At 44.9% G+C, this 14,220-nt stretch overlaps 1 protein-coding gene across 1 annotated transcript in view; it reads left to right on the forward strand.

The window, feature by feature from the left end:
• The window catches only part of CSGALNACT1 (chondroitin sulfate N-acetylgalactosaminyltransferase 1), a 93,644-nt gene extending 85,278 nt beyond the window's left edge, over positions 1 to 8,366 (forward strand). The window contains exons 6-7 of the mRNA XM_008073994.1: positions 2,242 to 2,323; positions 6,416 to 8,366. Coding sequence (XP_008072185.1) covers positions 2,242 to 2,323; positions 6,416 to 6,705 — 372 coding nt within the window. The 3' untranslated portion in view covers positions 6,706 to 8,366. The remainder of the gene's footprint in view (positions 1 to 2,241; positions 2,324 to 6,415) is intronic.
• The last annotated feature ends 5,854 nt before the right edge of the window (positions 8,367 to 14,220 follow it).

Here is a 14,220-nt window from a genome sequence, read left to right on the forward strand (position 1 = left end):
TTTATTCTAACTGCCTTAGGGAACCGTTGCAGGGTTTCAAATGGGAGCGTGATGTGATCAAATGTACACTTGAGAGCACTCACTACCACCAGGCTGCCTGTTGAGGGCACCATTTCAGTTAGCAGCTCAGCATAGCTGTGGGTGGTAGAACCTCTAATAAGTGAATTTCATCTTGCCCTGAAATTAAATGCTGTGGGCACGACCAAGTCAGCTTCCACAAAGGGCTAAATTTCAGTGAGCTCTTCAGAGAGTAGCTTTTTGTGACTTGCCAACTTAAGACTGACTTGAATAAATATTTCTATAGCTCATTCCCCAGCTTACAAACCAGTTTGTCTCTGTCACACTGTTCCCAGGTGAGGGTCATCCTTCACCTTGTTCCCTTGCCAAGTGCTGCATCAACCCAGTCCAGTATTCTTCTTGTCTTTCTTCCCAAGTCCTGCCCAATTATTTTCCTGCTTGGAACATTCTTTTGAAAATTCCATCTACACCTTAGCCAAATATTTGAAGTTTGGATACTGGCACTTCTCTTTGACTCCAATTTTATCCAGAGGCTTAGGAAACTTGTGCATGTCCTGGCCAGCAGAAGGGACATCAAGCCATTTGCCACAACAGAAATGGTGTACCCGGTAGGATAAGGATGGAACAAAATACACTTATTAAAAAACTGACTCTGCAGAGACTTTTCCAGACTTTCCTGTCTTGCAGAATCCTTCCAGTTGATACTAATGAAATTGTCTTGTCATTTGGAAGATATCATGTAACAGTTGTGATGTAGAATTGGAAAGCATCTGCTGGGATGACTTGAACCGACAGAACCTCTCTTAGGCCTCATGTCCCTTGGGCAGTGTGGACGCGTCTGCACAGTCGTGTGAGCAACATCTCCATGGAGGTTGTAGTGACAATTAGACGGTTTCACAGGTTCCATAGCAAAAGAATGTTTAAAATTCATCAATCCTTCTGCAAGCTGTTTGCCAAATATAATTAGCCTGAACTTCAAGACGCGGGAATACGAGTGATAGGATGAATGTTTAGATGTGAGAGCTGGACGACACCTCAGAGGCGGGTTAGCTCAACCTCCTCATCTTATGGGACAGAATATCAAGGCATGAAGAAGCGAAGAGCCCTGTCTGAGGTGAACAAGCCAGCCAGTGGTCAAGCTGGGGCAAGCCTCCGGTACCCCTGCCCCCATGTACTGTTTCTAATTAGCAGTGAGCAGAGTCAGATGTCTTAAACAGAACGTACAGAAATCTCAGAGACTGAGGATTTGCTACCCCTTTCCTCTCCCTTCCCCTGGGGAGGGGACTGCCTTTCATCTGAGCACCTATGTTGACCACAAGAATGAAGCGTGAAAAATAACTATTAAGATCTCAAAGCCACTCCCAGGGTTACCGCAGCCCGTGTGCGAGTGAGAGAGAGAGAGAGAGAGAGAGAGAGAGAGAGTGTGTGTGTGTGTGTGTGTGTGTGTGTGTGTGTGTGTGTGTGTGTAAAGCCTTGCTGCTTCAGCAAATAGCAAATATATTGGAAACTTACTTGCAAAAGGAGGGACTGAGCCCTGCTTGGATGGCCTCTCAGCAGCCCTGCAAGCTGGCACCACTGAAGATGCTTTGGGGAGCAGTTTGGTTTTAAAATAGCGTAAAGATGAATGGACAGAGTCTTTCTTCAGAACCTGGACTTTAAGTGCCCTTTTCCTCAGCAAGCGAGAGTCAGCAGAGTTGGAGAGCTGAAGTCTCTCAGATATTTCTTTTTATTCCCCGAGGGAGTCCTATGTGTGGACCGTGCCAGGGCAGCTGAATTCTGAGTTGTTCTCTACCCCTTTTCTCAACTTCCTGAGCCCTTTGCTGGCTTCCCGCCCAGGCCTGTGTGAGGGGCCCAGGCCTCCGATGCTTGCTGGTACTGGTACAGGGCCAGGCGCGTAGGTGGCTTTTCCACGGCACTGCTCAAAAAAAACTTGCTGTCCCGGTTTGTTTTTGATTGTGTGTATGTGCATGTGTGTTTTCATGCCTACACCCTAGAAACATTCCAGCCAGAGGTGCCAAAAATCACAAAGTCCCGTTTTGGGGCTGGTGCGTGTTCCGTATTCCTGACAGTCTGCCAGGACATCTGCATTGCCCACATCGAGTTGTGGCCGATTCATCAGTGATGGGATGAGCTCTGTATTTACCATGGCCCACACGAGTCTGAATAGTTTCTGTTTTGTCCACCTCATCCATCCCCCCGCAAATGACAGTGCTTTCCCTGCAGGTCATAAAGAAGGAAACTGGATTTTGGAGAGACTTTGGATTTGGGATGACATGTCAGTATCGGTCGGACTTCATCAATATAGGTAGGACAAACCTGCATCTCTGCTGCCACCCAGAGGCCACTGGCCTGCACAGGCCTTGAAGGAATGGAGTCAGGTTTCCAAGGAGCCTGGCGGCAAGGGTGATGCCGCTTCCTTTTAGAAAAGGCTGTTGCTTGTGTCGGGGACCCAGGGCTGGACCAAGATGGGGCTTGGGAGTGGGCAGCCCTTTAGCCCCGTCTCCATCAGCACCACTCAGTCACCCCAAATAAGACGTACAATCTAAGATAAAACCGTGTCTTTGCAGCGGGTTCTCCGGTGCCTCCTTCCAGCTGGGTTCTGGCTGCCGGGCTTCTCCTATGCAACATTCTGAGCCTCCCAGCAAGCGTCAAAGGGAAACATGGGAACCTTGGGGAAGGCACATCTGGAAGTTTCTAGCTGTCGTTACAAGCCCTGACTGAGCAACTCGAACCCGACTGACAGCAGTTGCCGTCCACACACACACAAACACATGCATACACACATGTGCACACACTTACAGGTTTCCAGAGCAGAGAGGGGAATGGATTCAGGTGAGCACACCAAGCCTCTCAATGGCAAAGACATTGCTCCAGGCCTCAAGGGGGGTGGTCAGAGAGGCTCTTTGTCCCCCTTAGAAATACCACCCACCTCCCTACACGCATGCCTCTGAACGAACAGGGCAGAAACCTTTATGTCGAACTCAGAGGGGCCCAGAACAAGAATGGAGTCAGGAGGGCCCCTCGCTGGGGCCAGCATGGAGTGTCGTATCCCCAGTACCCTCCCATATACCCCAGAGCTGCTGGTCTTGCTCTCTCCCAGGCTGCTCCCCCAACAGTCCCAAGGCCTGCAGCTTCTCGTTTTAAACTCGGGAAGCAGGAGCAGCCCCAAGTTTGTTTTGCTCAGAGATGATGTGGGTTATCAAAGAAATCATAGGGTTCAAGGTGGGGGGGAATCAAACAACTTGAAGTCAGGTCCCGTTAGAAGCAGTAAGAGCGGAGCGGGCCAGGCGTTGATCACCAAGTGGCAGTGCTCAGTAGCAACCAATGGCAAGTGTCCTTCGACATCTCTAAGAGAAATACTTCCAAATGATTATGTGCAAATCAAATTGCCAAAAGTGGCATTAATTTTTTTTTTTTTTTCCTGGGAGGCTCAGCCTGTAATCCCAGCACTTTGGGAGGCTGAGGTGAGTGGATGACCTGAGCCCATGAGTCCAAGACCATCCCGGGCACCTGGCGAGACCTCGTCTCTACAATAAATAAAAAAATTAGCCAGGTGTGGTAGTGCGTACACATAGTTCCAGGTACTTGGAAGGCTGAGGGGGAAGGATTGCCGGAGCCCGGCAGGTCGACGCTGGGGTGGCCGTGAGCGTGCCACTGCACTCCAGCCTGTGCAACAGAGTGAGACTCCAACTCAAAAAAAAAAAAAATTTTTTTTTCTGAGTATTTCCACTTCAATAAACTCTGCTTTCTTGGTCTTTGTACAGGGAAAGATGATTTTGTGATGGTCTGCTTATCAAATTTGGATTCAGAGTATACTGGATTCTCCTAAAAACAGATGTAACTGTAACTGAAAAAATGAGGTCAGGGCAGGTTGGGGAGTCACCCTTCCTCAGTGTGCCATGACCTCAGAAGCTTTGGGTCATATTTAGACCATTTTTTGCAGTTTCACACTTATTTGCAAGTGTCTTGCTTGTGCATCTTGTTTTTAATAAGTTATGATGATAACAATCATCATAATAATGAATCAATTGTAGTTAACCAAGTCTTGCTCTTATTTATTTTTCTGTTTTTGTTTCTGAGTCTCAGTCTGTCACCCAGGCTGGAGTGCTATGACATGATCATGGCTCACTGCAGCCTCGACCTCCTGGATCCTTCTGCCTCAGCCTCCCAAGTAGCTGGGACTACAGGTGCATACCACCATGCCCGGCTGCTTTTTTTTATGTTTTGTACAGATCAAGTCTTACTATGTTGCCCAGGCTGTTCTCCAATTCCTAAGCTCAAGAAATCCTCCTGCTTTGGCCTTCCAAAGTGCTGGGATTACAGGTGTGAGCCTCCGCGCCCAGCCTGCCCTTACTTATTTGGTTTTAATACCTATTTTATGGCGGGGCTTGGTGGCTCAGCCTGTAATCCCAGCACTTTGGGAGGCTGAGGTGAGTGGGTTGCCTGAGTCCACGGGTTCAAGACCAGCCCAGGGAACTTAGGAAGACCTTGTCTCTACGATAAAGCAAAAATAAAATTAGCCGGGTATGGTAATGTGCACCTGAGATCTAGCTACTTGAAAGGCTGAGGTGGAAAGGATTGCCAGTGCCCAGCAGGTCGACGCTGGGGTGGCCATGAGCATGCCACTGCATTCCAGCCTGGGCAACAGAGTGAGACTCCAACTCAATAATAATAATAATAATACCTATTTCATTTAAGCATAAAAAGACTAAAATTCAAGCAAGGTTAAGTGGCAGCTTCTAAGAGAACCAGGACACAAATTGTGGACCCCTGATTCATAATCAAACACATTTCTTTGTCTGCACTCCATGGAGGGGCCACAGTCACTCGTATACACAGTCCAGGAGTTGGTTGGTTGTGTTTTCCCTGGGCCTGAACCCCCCTATGGGGTTCCAGCAATGACCCTGATTAGAGCAGCACAGCTTGGGGTGTGCAGATAAGAGAGAGAGACTGCATGAGAATATCTAAGAAAAGATGTTGAGAATCACTTCACTGTTTCCTGTGAGAGTTAAATCAATCTTCTACATAAGAAAAGAAGGAGAACAAAAAGAGGCCAATGCATTGGTTCCTTTTGGGACCCAGTGGGCTTTAGGTTAAGAAAAGATATGGAGGATCTCAGTTTACAAAGATGAGACTTGAATGGATCACTACTGACCTTGTGAAGGAGTTTCATATAGAATAAAATAAGATTTTTCTTTGAGTTGAACTTCAGACCTGACTGTGAGGCCAATCCCTGTAAAATGACTGGTTTCACCAGCCTGTGATAGAATCACATGCAGGTTTTCAAGACTATGTCAGCATATGCAAGGAAGATTGCTTTTGTGGGACGTTACTTTTTCACACCGAGACCCTGTCTCACTCCTTCGTATACCCCCTGGTTTTTTCTCTGTTTGCAGTGGCAGAAGGAGGCCATGTCCAAACTGAAACAAAAATTTGTGTTCAGAGGCTTCAAGCTGAAAAGTGGGCATACTGCAAAAGTTCTTTTCTAAAATGCTTTATTTTTGATTACTTTTAAATTAATAACTGTACCTATTTATAGGGTACGTGTGATGTTTTGATTCAGGCACACCATGTGTAAGGATTAAATCAGGGTAATTGAGGCAGCCATCACATCAAGGACCTATCATTTCATTGTGTTAGGAACATTTCAATTCTACTCTTTTCGTTATTTTAAAATACACAATAGGCCGGGCGTGGTGGCTCATTTCTGTAATCCCAACACTTTGGGAGGCCAAGGCAGGAGGATCGCTCGAACCTAGGAGTTAGAGGCCAGCCTGGGCAACATCGCGAGACCTCGACTCTACAGAAAACAAAAAGGCTAGACAGGCGTATTGATGCACACCTGGAGTCCCAACTACTCAGGAAGCTGAGGTGGAAGGATTGCCTGAGCCCAGGAGATAGAGGCTGTGGTGAGCCATGAAGATTGCCACTGCACTCCAGCTTGGATGACAGAGTGAGACCTCGACTCAAAATATATATTTCACACACATACCTACATACAAACAATAAATGGGTACATCAATAATGGGCCCCTCAGCAATGTTAGCACTAGAATGTGAATAGTACATTCATTGTACCCATTAACTACAAAGCTAGGACTGTTCACTAGCATCGCTGATGACTCTTTCAAGTAGACAAGTGCTTGGAATTTTGTTTGGGGTTTTCTCATCTCAAGAAATATGTGCTATCTGCCATGAAGGTCATCTCTGTTTGGGATTTCCAGGGCCTCCGACCCAGATGGTCACTTTCCCCACCAGGGGTTGGTGGGGTGGAAAGCACACATCTCCCCTGAACGTCTCCTCATGAAAAGTTCTGTGTTTGGTGTAGGTCAGGGAAGAAAATACAGCTTGGGTGCTGTCTGTGCAGCACAATTCAACAGCATGTTCTCTCTCAACAGGTGGCTTCGACCTGGACATCAAAGGCTGGGGTGGGGAGGACGTGCATCTCTACCGCAAGTACCTTCATAGCAGCCTCATCGTCGTGCGGACGCCTGTGCGGGGACTCTTCCACCTCTGGCACGAGAAGCGCTGCGTGGACGAGCTGACCCCCGAGCAGTACAAGATGTGCATGCAGTCCAAGGCCATGAACGAGGCGTCCCATGGGCAGCTGGGAATGCTGGTCTTCAGGCACGAAATCGAGGCTCACCTTCGCAAGCAGAAACAGAAGACAAGCGGCAAAAAAACATGAACTCCCAGGGATGGATTCGGGGAGATGTTTTATTATTGCTGTTTTTTTTTTCCTTTTGCAATTACTGAAAAAGAGTGGCTGCAAAAAGGAAGAGACTTCCATAAAGAATGAAAAAAGAATTTGATCAGAAAAAGAGACGAGAGGAGAAAGCCTCTGATTTCTCTCTATTTGGCTTTATGCAGTGGAAATGAAAATCTCCACTTTGCCTGGAAAAGTAGCCCAGTTGCACCCTGTGATGTGTCCGACAAAGGCAGAATGCTCGCGAGATTACAACCCTCATGGGGTGGAGGTTTTGCTTGTGTTTACAACAAAATGAGATCTGTTGTTTCCTGTGCTCGTTGAAATATTCGTCAATTAAGACTAGTTCTGTAAAAAGCTCATTAGAATGAAAAGCAGGCTTATTTCTCCTCATACGAATCATCATATCAGTAGGGCTCTCGTTTCTAGGAATGCTAAAATGTCAGAAGGCAGGCGAGGAGATATATTCATTTCGATCCTTGTGAGTATATACAGCAAAATCAGATAAACCAGAAAGGAAACCGTACAGATTGTGTCATTTTCCCCTCAAGATTAACCAAAAATAATCTGCTCATCTTTTTTTGGTTATTTTTACCATCTCCATTTGTTTATTTTATTTTAAAATGCACTTTTTTTTTTTGCTTGTGAGTTATAGTCTGCTTATTTAATTACCAATTTGCAAGCCTTACAAGAGAGCACAAGTTAGCATACATTTTTATATTTTTTTTAAAAGACACTTACAGATGCATTATGAGAACTTTCAGTTCAGAGCATCAAATTGGTCCCATATTCAAGGACATGCCAAGTGCTGATTCTGTTAGACGCTGAATGTCAGAGCCTGACATTGGACATAGGAGACATATGGAAGGCATGGTTTGGGGCTACTGATGGAGACATAGATGCTATATCTGAAGAGTATTTCCGATGAGGAGCAACTGAACACTGGAGGAAAAGAAAGACACTTTTCACCTTAACAGAAAATGAAACTTATTCAGATTGGTGATATCGTGATATATTTAAAAGTGAGAAAACACATTTTCTCCTCAGGAGAAATGACTGCTTCTTACCTGTTTAAACAAACCAAAGCATACTGTGTGACCAAACATTCTCTTTTCAAAGCAGGGTGCTCTTCCTGGCTTCTGGTTTCCATAAGAAATGCAGAAAAAATATATTTTGTGAAAGCTCAATCCATCTGCTAGTGTCTAGTGGGATGGAAGTTTTTGCTACATGCCCATCCACCCCAGGGCAGGTGGAAGTAATTTAATTATTTTTTAAATTAAGCAGTTCTACTCAATCACCAAGAAGCTTCTGAAAATTGCATTTTATTACCGTTTCAAACTATTTTTTAAAAAACAAATGTAGTTAACATGGAGTGATTTCTACATTCATGTGGAAATTATTTATTTATTAGCCAGCACCGGATGCATGAGCTAATTATCTCTCTGATTCCTTACCTTCTGTTTGACCACAGTAAACTTATTGTTTAAAAGCTTCAAGAACATTCAAGCTGTTGGTGTGTTTAAAAAAAAAACAACAAAACATTGTATTGATTTGTACTGGTAGTTCATAAAATTTAATTAAAACACAGGCCATGAATGGAAGGAAATATTGCACAGCTAATAAAATTTGATTCGTGGATATGATTTCTTCCTGGAGTAAGAATGCCAAGTCTTCAGTTTGGGGAAACAGTATTTTGTGCATAGACCAGGGTTTCTCAACCTTGGCACTACTGACATTTTGGGGCTAGATAACTCTGCTGCAAGGGGCTGTTCTGTGCACTGGTTGGGGGGGGATGGTTAACAGCATCCCTACCCTCTGCCCACTAGCTGCTAGGAGCATCTCCCACCCAGTTTTGACACCTGAGTGTCTCAAGTCATTGGCAAATGTCCTCTGGGGGGAAATCACCCCTGGTTGAGAACTGCTGGGCTAGAGGGAGAATAGAACCGTAATGAAAACCCTGAACCATTTATACAGGTACTTTTTAATTAGAGGAAATTGAGAAGTGATGTACCTGGCCCCTTTAAAATCGGTGCTTCATATTTTCACATGCTGAGGTGAAATTGGAGACTTCAGGGCATGTGTCTGGCCTGTCTCTACTGTGGCTCTGATGGATTGTGATGCCTGAGCTGCACACTCTCGCCTATTGTCAGGAGGACGCACTTCCAACAAGGTTGGCAGTGGCAATAAGATACTGTACTTTGGCCATGAAATTAGGTAGGTCTAAGGTCTCACACACCGATGGTCCAGTCCCAGGCTGCACTCAGTGGGTTGATAAGCCAATTGCACTTGTTTAAATTGCATATCGCAGGTGTCCAAGAGAGTGGTAAAGAATAGCATTTCTGAAGTTGCTGAGGGTAGCTGAAGAGAAGAGGAAACTGCATAATATTAAACTACTGTTTAATATTATACAGGTGAAACAGTTTTATCAAAGGACGGCGGCCCTCTTAAAGCACACACAAGAGATCTACCGCCATTACCTGCCCAAGACATAAATGAAAAAAGGATGGGAGAAGGCCCCACTGAAACATTAGAATTAGGAAGCTGGAATTAAAACTTAACAAAGGAAGACAGCGACAGACTGGTTGGAAGAACCCAGTCACATTGCATCTTCTGAAGGGAAATTGCTGCAGAGGAAGCATTAGGTCCTGGGCTTATCCAAGGCTCAGTCCTATTCTCTGTATACTCTCTCTATTCTTACTCCCTAGAAATTGTCCAGTCACCAGCCCCAGTTTTCTTACTGTGCTGGGGTTTCTAATACACTGGGCGACTTCTCCAAGCATTAGTGCGCTGATGCAGTTTTGTGAGAGCCAATTATTAGCACTTCTTCCCAGTTCTTACTCAGTGATGACAGGCTGGTAGCTTGAATTCTGTTACGGTGGGAATATTTACACCATGGAAATTGGCAATGGACAAATGCTATACAACAGCACCTGACTCCCTACCCCTGCTCTCCCCCTCTCCCACTCATTGTTAAATATTTACCAACACTTCACTGCCTCCAAGTGACATATCTGGGTTCCTTGTGCTGAGTTTCTCCTCCAATCATCTACTTTCTTTTTTTTTTTTTTCTTTTTTGAGTTGGAGTCTCACTCCTTCGCTCAGGCTGAAGTGCAGTGGCACGCATGTTCACGACCACCCCAGTGTCGACCTGGGCTCCAGCAATCCTTCCACCTCAGCCTCCCAAGTAGCCGGAACCACAGAAGCATGCTACCACACCTGGCTATTTTTATTTTATAATAGAGACATGAGGTCTCACCAAATTGGCCAGCCTGGTCTTGAACCTGCGGGCTCAGGCAATCCACTTGCCTTGACCTCCCAAAATGCTGGGATTACAGGCTGAGCCACCGAGCCCAGCCCCAATCATCTACTTTCTAGCCACTCTTTGTATTTATAGATGTGATCAAATACCTCTTTCCACTCATTACTGATGAGAATCAGGCCTAAGAAAATAGCTAGGACAAATAGGATTTGTCTTAGGAAAAATCCTCCTTTATCTCATTTTGTCTAATCTTATCAGGGTTCCATACCAGACAACCTGGGTTCAAATTCTAGCCACTTAAATGATCTTAAAGGATACACTCATTGTCTCTGTACCCCAGTTTCTTCACTGACGGTGATAAATGCAATCCCATCTATATCATACGATGCTTGTAAAGATTAAATGTATTCATACATATAAAGTACTCAGGACACATCAGGCACATAGCAGATATTTGTGTCTAGTTATTAGTATTCTACACACAATTTCTCCCTTGATTGTGTATCTGGCAGTGCCTGTTAAGCTTCTCAGTGTACCCAGAGCTTAATCGGCCATTATGGGCCATGCAATAGAGATTATGAAGCCATCATGTACACAGTTGTCCTTTGTTTTGTCATTTCGAAAACTGTCTCAATCTCCATGAAGGACAAAAGTTACTAGGAGTATGAAACATAGTGCATAATTTCTACCCTAAATTCCATGCTCAGTCTTTTGGAGTTGATGGTGCCCGAGGCAGGTGGGAGGCTTTAGAAGTTTTCCAAGTAAGCAGCACAGCCAGGAAACTTATGATCATAACGCTTGCCTTCTAAGGTAGGTAATATGGTTACTTCCATTTTCCTCATGCAGAAAACAGGCTCACAGATGTTAAGGAGTTTGCCCAGAGGTCACACATCCATCCTTGTCCTATCACAGGGTCAGCTCTGAATGAGCTTAAAGGTCTGGGCTTTGTTTTAGGGTAAGTCTAGAGCCATCGTCTTTGTTCCTCAATTTTTCCTCATTCCTCCGCTCTCCAGCCCCACCTGAGAAATCCCCTGACAAGGAGAGGAAACTTGTTAACACAGAAATCCAGCAACAGTTAAGCAACCTGGCGCCTCCCTACAGCTCCTGTGTAATTACCAGGAGTGTTCAGGCTCCCTTTGGGACTGAAGCCCTAGAATCCAGCTCTCTCATGCAGGCTTCCAAGACATTCAGTTGAAAGACTGCCTTGAGTGGGAGGGGACAGCAGGTGGGAATACTTGCTTTGTGAAAAAAGACTTAATATCGTTTCTGAGCACTGCTGATTAGAGATAATGACCTTGGGCAGTGCCTTCGCAGGGTAGGGGTTTTTTACTCCCAACACACATCAAATAACTGGCAGCTTTGTGTGATCCATATTCTGATTAGCTGTATATTTTAATTCAAAGCTGTTTCTCCTGGCAGGGCTCAATGCTTTGCTGTTGCTGCCAAAAACTACAGGGGCGGTGCCAGTTGGTTGGGGGGGTTTGCTGGTGGTTTTTTCTAACACACAGAATACGTTCTTTCCTGTCAGCAAAGGTGCCTTTCAAACGATCTGTGCTTTACTGATCCTTTGAACATGCCCTCTGGAGGAGTCAACCCAAGTGTCTCCTTGGCTGTGTCTGGCTTGTCTGTTCTTCTAGCAAGAAGGTGGACAAAACCATCAGGAGGAGGGGCTGGGAATGGCCCTGGGGGAGGTCACAGCCTGAGGAGGGCGGCGTTGTTCCTTCAGGGACTCCGCAGTCACCCCGGGGGGCTCAGGAGGGCGAGGCCACCCACGGCCGCCACTGCCCAGGACCCACCAGATATCCTTCAGCCTGGCGTGGGATGTTTGGTGAACTGGATTTATTCTTCATCACCCTGAGAGTCAGATACTTCAGCTTGATATGAGGGGAGTACAGTCCCGCCAGACAACTCTCTTCACCTCATTGGTGATTCCCAAACCTTCTACCCTGCTACCAACTCACCCTCTGACTCCAGGGTTTAACAAATGATAGCAATAAACATCACCTGGTCTGCTAGTAGCTGAAAAGGTTAAACATAAATAAATCAACAAAAAAACCCCCAGAAAAACACAATTAAATTCAAAGTCTGGAGGAAAAGTTTATTTCACTGCTTGACTTGCCTTTCTCCAAGTTATAAGCCTGAAATGAATCCATGTAAAAACCACACTGACAGCGTGTGGGGCTGTCAGGAGCAACAGAGAGTAGTCTGGTTGTGAAGCTTTCCCAGACGCCCACCATACCATGGGGAGAGCACCCCCGAAGACAAGGCATTTGCCATTGTGGGTTTCTGAGGTGTAGGATCTTGGAGGGCTACCGGGATCTCCACTCCATTGGTGGAAAGACTTCATCGAGGAACATCCTTCCAGTTGAAGAAAAGTAAAAGCTGATTTCGAGGGGCAAGGACAGGACAGGGGAGGGAGGTTGCCCCTCCCCTGGCAATGTGTCTTAGCATTGGCTTCCTGACCAATTCAGGAGACAGGTGCAGTTAATCTCAAGGGGAGCTAAATTTGTAATAAGTCTTCTGGTCAAAAAGAGAGACAAGGCCAGGAGTGGCGGCTCACACCTGTAATCCTTGCATTTTGGGAGGCTGAGGTAGAGGATAGCATGAGCTCAGGAGTTTGAGACCAGTCTGGGCCACATAGCGAGACTCCATCATAAACAATTAGTTGGGCATGATGGTGTGTACTTTTAATCTCAGCTACTTGAGAGGCTAAGGCAGGAGTATGGTTTAAGCCAGGAGTTCAATGTTACAGTGAGCTACGATAACATTACTGCACTCCAGCCTGGGTGACAGAATAAGACCCTGTTTCAAAATATACATTTGTTAAAATTATAAAGATGTGGGATACAATTCAGGGTTAGGTATCCAAATGATGATTATGCTGGTACCCTTAAATATACATTTTTTATAAGGGCGAATATTTGAGAATTTGTAATCAGGAGTCCCAGGCCAACTGAGCCATTTTTGTCAATGGCCAATTGGGAATAAAAGCTGGTTTGTGCTAACTTGGGGGTTGCCAAAATCAGACATTAGAAAAAGCCCCCTTCGTGCCAGTTCAAATCCAAACTAAGGAAGCCATCTCTCTGCAGGTCAACTAGCTGATGCATTACATCGTCCATCATTATATCCCTCACTCTTCAAAATTTCCCTTTCCCCCTTAAGACTCATCCCAGAAACTAGGAAATGGTCCCTTAGGACAAACAACCCATTGGTTACATAAACTGAGTTGATAAAGGAAAGGCTGGAATGCAAGGAACTTGGACTCACAATTCCTTGGGAATATGCAATTACCATTAGTGGAGAGCTTTCTCTATACCAGGCACTTAACACATTTATTTTCTAATCCTCCGAACCCAAATGACTTTAGAAACTCGTTTTAGAAATGAAGCAGCTGAATCTCACAGTATGGATAATTTTTTTCTTTTTCCTTTCAAGCTTCCACACCGCTAGTTAGTGGTATAGCCAGGACCCAAACCCACTGGGCTTGCTCTCTACTATACCAAGCTACCTTGTTATCAAATAATGTGTTTTTGTATTTTAAAAGGGTACTTTTTATCATTTAAGCCTCCTAATAGTTTTCTGCCTGGGGCTGCTGCAGGAAGTTGAAAGATCCCTGCATAGGGAGAAAAGGATGTCAAGTAAACTGGAAATGTAATAGGGGCTCTAAAACCCACATTGGAGGCAGCAAAGAGCAGAATTAACACTGCAAAAAATTTAATCTCTGATGTGGAAAGGACAGAATTGAGAAGCTCTCCTAAAATAAAACAGAAAAGAATGCTGAGATGAAAGTGATGAGAATGAGTTTACAAAATGGAAAGCAGATAAATATGTCAGATTTATTCCTGAGAAAGAGAAAAGCTCAATTCAAACAGAAGTATTATTTAAAGATACAATTGTAGAAAACTTGTGATCTAAAAAAGGGCCTGTGTATTACAATCTGAAATGAAAGCATGTTGTCATGTTCTTAACACAAATGAAAGCAAAGAGGCCCCATGGGAACATATCCATGCGTATCCTATAAATTTGTGCCTTTGTGCTGCAAATGGCAGGAGACCCAATATTTGTATGTGTGAGGGCCATGAAACATGTTTGGACTCTGGTGTATTAAAGCTGTCTGTACAGAAGGTGGCAATTGCAAAAATGTAGGCCATGAGTTTTTCTTTTTTTAATCTAAAGGCAGATTTTATGCCACGTTAGCACATGCTGAGCGGATGGTTAATTACAAAGCATTAGCTTGG

Source organism: Carlito syrichta, unplaced genomic scaffold (genome assembly GCF_000164805.1).
Source record: "Carlito syrichta isolate Samal-C Ts95f unplaced genomic scaffold, Tarsius_syrichta-2.0.1 Scaffold316252, whole genome shotgun sequence".
Lineage (NCBI taxonomy): Eukaryota > Metazoa > Chordata > Mammalia > Primates > Tarsiidae > Carlito > Carlito syrichta.